This window comes from Scatophagus argus, chromosome 13 (assembly GCF_020382885.2).
Source record: "Scatophagus argus isolate fScaArg1 chromosome 13, fScaArg1.pri, whole genome shotgun sequence".
NCBI lineage: Eukaryota > Metazoa > Chordata > Actinopteri > Scatophagidae > Scatophagus > Scatophagus argus.
In genome coordinates this window covers 8,483,774-8,493,830 of record NC_058505.1, presented here as the reverse complement: position 1 = coordinate 8,493,830, position 10,057 = coordinate 8,483,774, and the positions used below count along the sequence as shown (strand labels likewise).

Sequence of the window (10,057 nt, the reverse complement as noted above, 5' to 3'; positions counted from 1 at the left end):
AATTCTACCATCCTGCCATAATCACTGATGAATGTTAAGAAGAGGCCTGCAAATTTACTACCGTTCTCCTGTCATGAGACACATGCAGAATAAGAGGATATCCCACGATGGCTGTTGCAAAAATAAACAGTTTCACATTATAACTCTCTAATTACATTCCTACTGTGGAAGTCAGATAAGCCAAAAACCATTAAAGCGACATTAGACCTGCTAATGTTTCCTATTCTGAGCAGCCACACCAAACATTACACCTTGGATATTTTATAAACAAATAAAAATGACGCAGAGGCAACAGGAAGTTCCTGGGATGTCATAACTCACCTGTCGTTTCTAACAATATCTGGACGCAAGGCTCTTTCACCACCTTGACACTGTTGAGAAAAACTGATCAATCAGGACGTAAACAAACGTCTTAAAAATAGCCCATGAATGGTGCCTGCGAACCTACAGAATCATTTTCTGACGATTCTGATATTTAAAACCCCAACACTGAGAATAATGGGCCAAGAAGAGGCTAATTTGGGCCTATTCATTTGCAGGCTCATGTTTGTTACATAACTGATTCCAGTCCAGTCTGTGGGCAGTTCGTCAGTGCGCTGACCCAAACTCGCTAAGCAGCAGCGATCTCATGATTGTGATTTGTGAGTTATACTGTCTCCAGGGGCTGGATGGAAGCCTTTGAAGGAAGCAGTTCACCAGTGATGATTTTAGAGTGTGTGTGTGTATTTTGGCGCTTTCTAGGCAACATGACAGTCAAACACATGAGTCTAAGCTCTGGCAAATTATTTAACCAGTCATTTGTCTCTTTTGTCTCTGTCTGCTTTCACGTGCTTATAGCGAAATTCCTCTCCTTGTCTGTGAGAGGTCACTGTGAAGAATGACCTCTCTTTATCCCAGCAATTAAAACATCTGTTAAGGATCAAATTTATCAAAGTGCTTTCTCTTTTTTGTTTCTATTGTAGCCTTAACATAAAGTTGTTGTTTTTTTGTTTTGTTTTTTTTAACGGAAATGATGCAAGCAGTGATGCTAATGTGCCGTATTTGTCTGGCGGTGAAGAATGCTTCTTTTGGACACAAAATACCTTGTGACCAAACTGTAATTAGATAAGTCTGAGCAATTAGTAAAATGAGCTTCTAACTGTCACAGGAGGTTTTTCAGGTCACCGGATTTCTGTGTCATCCATGTTCCTCAACCTTTAACCCGTCAGTCTGTTTGTTTAACAGCCACTCACAGTATTCTCAACAAACACTTGGAACATGTGCATGCTTTGGTTTCATCTTTACCTTTATGAGTGAACTGTACAGAAACAGTGAGTAAAGGGAGGGAGGAGCTCTCAAATTTGGCAGTGAACTGAAGTACTGAAGCAGAAAGTCTGGAAAACAATTTTCAGTTTGAATAACAGTTAAACTTGAATATATCTCGATTTTTTGAAAATTAATGCACAATTTCCCTCAAAGCCAGAGCAGGTTTCACTTTACAGATTTTTACTACGTTTTCTGATATCAACCCACCAACTTTTACTGCAGTTTGTACTGTCATTTATGGCTGTATGTCCAATCTGCATGCATGGTTGGATTATTATGGTTTAATAGCCACAACCTCTGTTTACAGTGTGCGTCACCTTTGAACCCGAATACCAAACAAACTCATGTGATAATTAAGCCCACCATGACCTTGACCTCCCTTTGGCATTTACTTTCTGCTGTTGTTATAGCAGTATCGTCCATTAGCTGGAAGTTTTAACAGTTTTCAGAACATTTATTTCAACTCTTACATAAATCACTCCCACTGTGATTCTCACTGTGTTCATTTTTTGTGTGTTTTTAAGCATTCTCCTCATTCCTTCTTCTTGTTCTTCTAGTGGTCGCAGTTCTGTCTGGTGTGACGTCTCTCCACAATCTCCTGCCAAGGTATTTTTCCGACAAGATTTAAGCAGAGGCAAAGCTTGAGTGGTCTGAAAGCCTGATAAGACACAGAGACATCTGTCAGATTGCCAACTGTGAAACGTTTGTGAAAACACTTATTGTAAAATTTAGGAAAGTTTTGCACTTAGCTTAATGTCAAAACAGGCTTCCCATCATGACTGCTGATGTTCATGTTCTGTATGTGTGCAGCAGGTATACAAATTCCAACAGCCAACAGCCAGGCTCATCATGTTCATGTTTTGCTGTCTTGTGTCTGTATTTTTTTTATTTCTGTCTTTAATTTGTTACAGTTGACTTCAGATTAGGGAGATGGTAAAAACAAAAAAATGAAAGTATCAGAATACCGGTGACAAAATGGATACGTACAATTATGCATTTTTGAATCTCTTCTAAGATTTAGCTGAGTCCACACTTCATCTGTACATGAAGGCTCATTAACTTATTTTTTGAGAACAGAACAGTCTAATGCTTTCCTCAGAGGTGATATGGTTTGTGTTTTTGCACTTCGGGGGGTCATCTGGGTCATCTTGATGTTCATGCATTTCAGTTATCAAGAGAGATAATCTTGGTCACCACGGGATTGAGCGTCTTGAGTTTTAAATAAGCTAGTTAATGACTAAACTGCAGAATTTTGCAGCCTGTATTAGTGCTTTCACAAATGCATGTGATGTTCTGTGCCGCCAGCAATATTCTGGAGAAATAGAGAGTTGAGATATTTTCCACTTGTTCCAAATGAAATCCTCATTCTCTGTCATTGATCGTAATTTTGGATGCTTTTCCAAAATGTCCATAACTGCTCGCTTTGTAGATTTGTTGAACATTCACTTCATTCTGCCATTTTCATACTAGAAAAGGTGGCTGTAGAGGAGGAAGGCATGCTTATTAAAGGTTTATCAGATGTGACTATTGAGATATGACAAATGGTAATTAATAAATCATTTATTAGTTCCTTTATAAGCCATCAAGGTTTCTCCTTTAAATGTTAGTAAGTCATTACTCGTGGGGCCTTCTGCTCCATTGCAAAGCTGTCCTTTCACCCAGGCAGTACACTGCTTTTAAAGGGACTGAGAGAAGCTGGTTTGACTGACAGTAAGTGATGCCAGGTTTGACAATATACTGTGTGGCTCCCAATTCCAACTCATTTTGATTATCTGCTGTCTGTGCAGTGCACTCCTCCATCTGTGAAACTTTCCAAACTTTCACCTCTCCGGCATACACACAGTTTATTCAGCGTTTCCATACTAGCACTATTTCTCAACCTTGTCCTCAGGCCACACCTGTCCTGGAACTTTTTGCTCCAGTGCTACTCACTAGATATTGTAAAGGAGTCATGAACATTTCTAGCATGTTGCATCACATATGCAAAAGGACACAAGCAAGTAACAGATTAGAGGAAGCTGGTCCTCCATGCATCAGTCCACAGTTATAAATACATTTAGTTGGTTACATTTTTTAATATTGTTATGGTGATTCTGTGTTTGTGCTGAAGTAAGATTTGGAATGTGTGACTATTACTCGTAATTTGGTATTTTTACAATACTGCATTGGATCTGAATTCCTCTTCCATGACAGGGCTGTACTGACAAAAGCAAAGCTGGTGCGCTGAGCTTGAAATGGAAAAATGGTGAAAAGGCTTCATTCGTGAATCCTGTGTAGTGATTTAACTGAGTGTGCTGTGGTATATTTTGCATATTTTTCAAATCAAACTGTATTTTGTGCAGGACTGAAGAGGATATGTCATCATTCCTTACTGACAAACTGTGCTTATCTACATCCTGTTCCTGGGCAGCAAAGCACAGTACAGGAACATACAAAAAACCTCAGCTGTAGGTGTGTCCCAGTCAAAAACTGTGATGTGACATAATACAAAGTGGTATTTTTACATGCAGAAACACTTTTCGCTTTTGCTCTTGTACATAACAACTACTGATACGTTGTTGTTTAATTATCCCTGGTAAATGCAAGGGATGATTGCATTTACACATATAAAACACTGATTTATATGTGTTTTATATACATTACTTCATATATGACAGGGCAGCTTCTAAGTTTTGGGGACGTTGGGGATCTTTACAGACTCATACTGATATAGTTATATCATAATTTATTTGTAGATCACATTTTAGATTATTAATCTGAATCCTTAAAGTACCTCGTAACCTCAATGTGATCAAATATGTACTAAAAGTAAGTCTAGGAGTATAAAGTGCCAGAAAACGGAAATACCTTAAAATTGTACTCGTATTGGTTACTTTCCACCACCGTATGTTGCAAGGGAATAAAAATGCTTGGAACAGGTCAACTAAAGCATCTGATGATCCAAAATTCCAATGAAATCAGAAAATCATGACACAACGCCAACGCACTCACTGCTGACTGACACACATTTTGAGGTGAATGCACAGCACTGAGCCGAGCAGATTAGTCCATCTAGAATTAGTCATTGTGGTTTAAGAGCATATTGCTCTCTCATTGTCAGGAATATGCCAAACCCCATTGACTGTAAGAGTACAGGCTGTAACAGTTAATAATTAAAAGGTCATAAAACAGTTTAAGGACAGAACACTTTCCCTCATCTGCCTTTGATGCTGCTTAAAAATAAATAGAAATATATTGAAATGGCAAAATTAGTCACCATTATATATTCTGTAAATCCAACCGGCTGACTCAGCTTCATAATGACTGTTGCGCCACTGGGAAATTATGTGTTTCAGTAACACAGTTAAATTTGTTTGATTTGAATCGGATCAGACAATTAATTTCCTCTGTAACTGAAAAAATAGATAAACTTGTTAACTGGAGAAGCAGATCACACACGCAGGCATACAAACTCCCACAGCAGGAGCAGCAAAGTAAATTCCAGGGCAGATTTTGCAGTGGCCTCGCTGCTGTTTGCTGTCACACCCCCCTGAGTTGGGGACCAGGTGCAGCAGGCAGCTCATTTCTCAGAGCTGATCTTTTACTCTGCTCCAACTTTTTGCTCTACAAAGCATCTAAAAACTATTTATCAAATGTCCTTCCAGTTAATGAAATGCTACATCCTACACATTTTAATTGATTTGTTTAGGAAAGAAATAAAAAAAAAAAAGAAAAAGAGGCTTTTTGTTTATTTGTCACAGACAAATTTTGTTGTGGTTGGTGAAAAATAAAAGCGAGATTTTATTTTGTCTTTGTCTTTTTATTTTGTCTCAAAGTGCACCTCGGAGCTGGCATGCAAGATGACGTATGGGTGGTCTTGTAAAAGCCAGAAAACTCTGTCTGTGTGTCTGTGGAAGGAAGGGTGAGACCTGAAATTGTTATTTGGGAGTTGTCTGGCTTCTGTCTGGCTATCCCCTATGTGCTATCAGTCATCCGTGGTGTGATTAAATCCACAGGAGCACAAGACACAGTTGAGCAAAGTTGCATATTTTTTCCTGCAACTGAAGCACAAACTTAATTAGGACAAATTAAATGTAAAATACTTAAATGTAAAATAAAAATAATTGATCTGGATTTAAAGTAAAAATATTTTCCTTTTGAAAACTCTATGAATGCTTGTGTGAGTGGAAAGTGTACCTTTGGATTCAGCTATTTCAGGACCCAGTACTCATACTCGCAAAAGTCCAAAGACCAGAAAGTGGTGCACAGGGAGGTACTGGGAGAGGGGCCGGAGGACAGGGAGAGGAGGGGGGAGAGTGGGGGAGCAGAGGGAGGGCAGTAAGAGACCAGTCTTTTGGATTTCTCATTAATTCAGTGTGGCCCTCTCTTTCAGTTTTTTTAAAGCCCGCCCCCTGACCATTATCAGTCCAGGCCTTATATATGCAGCCTGTCACTGTTGTTTGTGAGTGCACCCACGTTACAGAGCTCCAACCTGCAGCCTGACAGCCACACTGCCACCACCATGAGAGAGTTCAAGAGCAAGGACTTCTGGAGGGCCGTTCTGGCTGAACTGGTTGGCATGACCCTTTTCATTTTTCTCAGCATCGCCACAGCTATCGGAAACAAGAACAATAGCAACCCAGACCAGGAGGTGAAGGTGTCACTGGCCTTTGGATTGGCCATCGCCACGCTGGCCCAGAGTTTAGGCCACATCAGCGGAGCCCACCTGAATCCTGCAGTCACCCTTGGGATGCTTGCCAGCTGCCAGATCAGCGTGTTCAAGGCCGTCATGTACATTGTGGCCCAGATGCTGGGATCAGCCCTGGCCTGTGGCATTGTGTATGGAGCACGTCCAAGTACCACAGATGCACTGGGGCTCAACTCTGTAAGTGAAACATTTCATATTGCTGTTGCTGACAGAATATGTGATAATATGTGATTCAGAAGTGGGAGTTCTAAAACATCCCACACTTAGAAGAAATGGGATGCCACAGTTTGTATTTAAAGTGCCTCTGTAGTCCAAAGTTGACCTCCCATTGAAAACTCAGGCCTTTTTGAGGATGTAGACACTGTTTGTGCTGTTCTTTTGACATTCTGTCATTGCTTATAATTGAATAGTGATGACACATGATTAAAGCACACCGCACTGCAACAGCTGAAAGAATCTGCAAATAAAGATATGCAATGTCAACTCTTTGACATTTCTACTCAGCTATCCCTGGACAGTTTGGGGTTTTTGCTTAGTAAAGCTGTTGAAATGCTACACTTTTTCATTATCATTACCTGTAATGAGTAACATCAGCTGTCCTCTTACCAAAAAGCTTAAGAGACTCAAGTCATAATATCTACTCAGTGTGGAGAAACTGCACTGCCCATGCACGCTTTACCACAGCTAAATTACACTGAATAACAATGATCAAGTTTTCCATAAATGAAAAATGAATAAGCAATGTGGCACTTTAGAGTCTCTGCCAAATTAGTGTCAGACTTCCAGGGCAATGCCAGGAGCAGCCAAATGGGAAGTGGTTGTGATGGGAAACTATCCATCTATCTGACACAGACTGACAAACTGTTGTTGTTTTGAATTCCTCCCTAACTCTCACAGCTCAACGGTGTCACGCCCAGCCAAGGCGTGGGCATAGAGCTCCTGGCAACCTTCCAGTTGGTGCTGTGTGTCATTGCAGTCACTGATAAAAGGCGACGTGATGTCACTGGCTCAGCGCCCTTGGCCATTGGCCTCTCGGTCTGCCTGGGACACTTGGCAGCAGTAAGTTGCACCACACAATCCATCCCCAGAACGGTGTAATGTTTATCAGGGATTAGACACAGTACATGTGAGCAGTGTGAACAAGCAACAGACACGATAGAGCTCTTGGAGTGAAAGAATTTCATGCATTTTTATTATTTCAGTTTATGCCCCTCACTCCTGCCAGGCTCTATCATCCCATCAGATCATGTGGCCGAAGAAATCCTCTCATGTTGTCTCTTTGTTGTTGATTACAGATCAGCTACACGGGCTGCGGCATCAACCCCGCTCGCTCCTTTGGTCCGGCTTTGATCCTGAACAATTTCACAGACCACTGGGTAAGTCAGACAGGGAAGCACACAAGTTCTTTATGCATGCCTCACATTTTTCTGCATGCATGTTACATGTCAAGCTTAAATAATTCAATAAATTCAGAACAGACAGACGACTTGTGAATCCTCTTGCATGAGTTAATCAGTTATTAATCAGTCAACACTCTCATTCTTTCACTCTGTTGGATATATTGGAGATATTGACAAAACCTTTTGAAATCTCTGGGAATCTTTGTGTCCTGCTATTTTTTCTGTGATAACAGAAGTTGACATGTGGCAGGTGTTAACTAAAGCCCAGTCCAGAGATTGATCAGAGTTATCTATTGCAGGTATACTGGGTGGGGCCCATGTGTGGTGGTGTAGCAGCAGCACTGGTGTATGATTTCCTGCTGTCCCCAAAGTTTGATGACTTCCCTGAACGCATGAAGGTCCTGGTCAGCGGCCCAGTGGGCGACTATGACGTTAATGGAGGCAATGACGCTACAACTGTTGAGATGACATCAAAATAGTCCCACACAGTTAAAGCCACTTACTTTCATTGTACATGCCTTTACTCCTGTAAAATAAATAAAAGAATTTAGTGTAGTGTGTTTTTGTGCTATTGTGAATATCAATGAAGATTGTGGCAAAGGGTCACTTTCCAGTTCACTCCTCTGTTTGACCCCATACACAGTTTTCACCCAAACTGCCGCTCGAACAAACATACAAGCCGAGGTCGTGAGAATCTTGACATAGCAGTTTGTTGAAATTTTGTCCCATATCAGTATTCTATGACGAGCCATTTTTTTTAATGTATAATTTCTGTGTCTGTATCACTTTTTACTTCTGATGGATTATGTACTGTGTGTCCATTCCTGAAATGTCTTTCACTTTTTTAAGTAAATAAAACACTTGTTGATAACAGCTTTCACTCAATGTGTTTTCTTAATGCACAATGAAATGATGGTATTTGATGTTATAAACGGGATTTTTTCTTCTCTGTTCTCTGTACAAAAGGCCTTTAAATTATGGCCGTGAATTCAGAAAGTGGAAAGCATCAACACATAGTCATCAAATCTGTTTAACCAAATTACAGTACAGTATAAAATTGAGATAAAAATAAACAGTCCATCCATGGCCACAGTAAACTATACAGTTAACCTTTATTTATAAAAATGCACTGCATAAGCACAATTATAAATTAATTAAGGTATCAGGGCTAGATTTCGACACAAGGCCATTGAACAAGAACTTCACAGAACAATGCAGAAGCCTCATTTGCTGATGCTGTATGTTAGTGATGCAAATTTCCTTAAAACAAGTGATCACATTATGAAAAACCATTTCATAAGCACTGAACCGGGGGCAGTCCTGGATTTATCTGATAAGTCATAAGTGTATGAAAGTCTGCATTTCTGTAGAAATTGGGCCAGATCATTTGATTTATTATTTACTGGCCACTATGTTTCAGCTTTTGTATTTCTCAAGGCTGTGCAGGAGAGAAATATGTGAAAGAGAGCAGGTTTCCTCACAGGAATTCCCTCATCATGTTAACACAAATGTTAAGCCCAAGGAAAAAACAGCAACACATCCATGGTTGGTTACCACAGTAGTGACAGGAAAATTAAAGACATCTTAACCACTAAAGAAAATTAAAGCATAGGATCAGAAACTGCTATCAGCACTCAGTGGATTGACTGATCTTTAAACACTCATTTAAGAATAGACAAGAGATAAGTCTGAGTTGTTGACATTCTGTCACGTCAAAGCTTGATTTAATCAGCTAAGTATGATCATTTTGAGAGAGAATGTCAAATTTTTTTTATCTTCCATAATTAGTTCAAGTTCTTCAGTTATATTTGTGAATATGCCTGTGATTCACGTGGTCAAAATAGCTGATGTGACCCTGATTGGCATACGCTACAATGATCAGTTGCACAAATATATGAATGAAGTTGAGAGGATACTGAAAACGTGGTCAATCTGATGATACATAACATCTTTTGCCATCCCAGCTATCTGGTCTATTTTGGTTTTCTTCGTATTGTCCAGTTGTTGTTAATGATTGACAGATTTCCCTCAGTTTTCAGCAGGTGATGCATCCAGTGGCGGGTTGCCAAGTTGGTGAGAATTTCTCCCCAGTGGCCAAGAAGCAGCGCATATTGGAGGTTTTTCTGACTCACCCTTTTTACAGAACTCCCCCGTGCGTCTGTTGGTCAGCATGTGGCAGTTTGCCAGTGGGGAAAGCCTGGATGGCTTTTTGGCTTTGTTCCCTGCACCCTTTTGCTCATCTTTTGACAGAGGATGCCTGTACTAAGCCTCCAAGTGTTCTCTCCAGTGAAATTAAGGAGCTGCACAGAGACTTTCAATGGATTTGGGCAAAGATGAGAAAAGTGGCGCCTCCACAGCATGCAGGGTATAGGTCGGGCATGGGCTTCACATTTATTTTTGTTTGGATTGCGTGAGCTGCATGAAGAGACATTAGCCGTTATCATAGTTTTTTGGAGGCATGATCAGAGCAGGTCTGTCAGGCTCTTGGGCAGAGCAGAGTCAAACTTAGGCTGAAAATGTGCTTCTCTGTAGAGGATCATGTATGCACTGAAGTGTCTCATTTGGGAACCAACATATCTTGACTGGATTCAGGTCTTTAATACAGATTCAGAGTGATAAGATCCGAGTCAATTAGCCTTATTCTGCAGCAGCAGGGAGTTTGCTG

The 10,057-nt window shown here is 40.4% G+C and overlaps 1 protein-coding gene across 1 annotated transcript; it reads left to right on the top strand.

The window, feature by feature from the left end:
• Window positions 1–5,731: 5,731 nt before the first annotated feature.
• LOC124069524 (aquaporin-1-like) lies at window positions 5,732–8,265 on the top strand. The gene is made up of 4 exons (XM_046408749.1): window positions 5,732–6,169; window positions 6,890–7,051; window positions 7,288–7,368; window positions 7,692–8,265. The coding sequence occupies exons 1-4, from the start codon at window positions 5,807–5,809 to the stop codon at window positions 7,869–7,871; spliced, it is 786 nt and encodes a 261-aa protein (XP_046264705.1). The 5' UTR covers window positions 5,732–5,806; the 3' UTR covers window positions 7,872–8,265.
• Window positions 8,266–10,057: the final 1,792 nt, after the last annotated feature.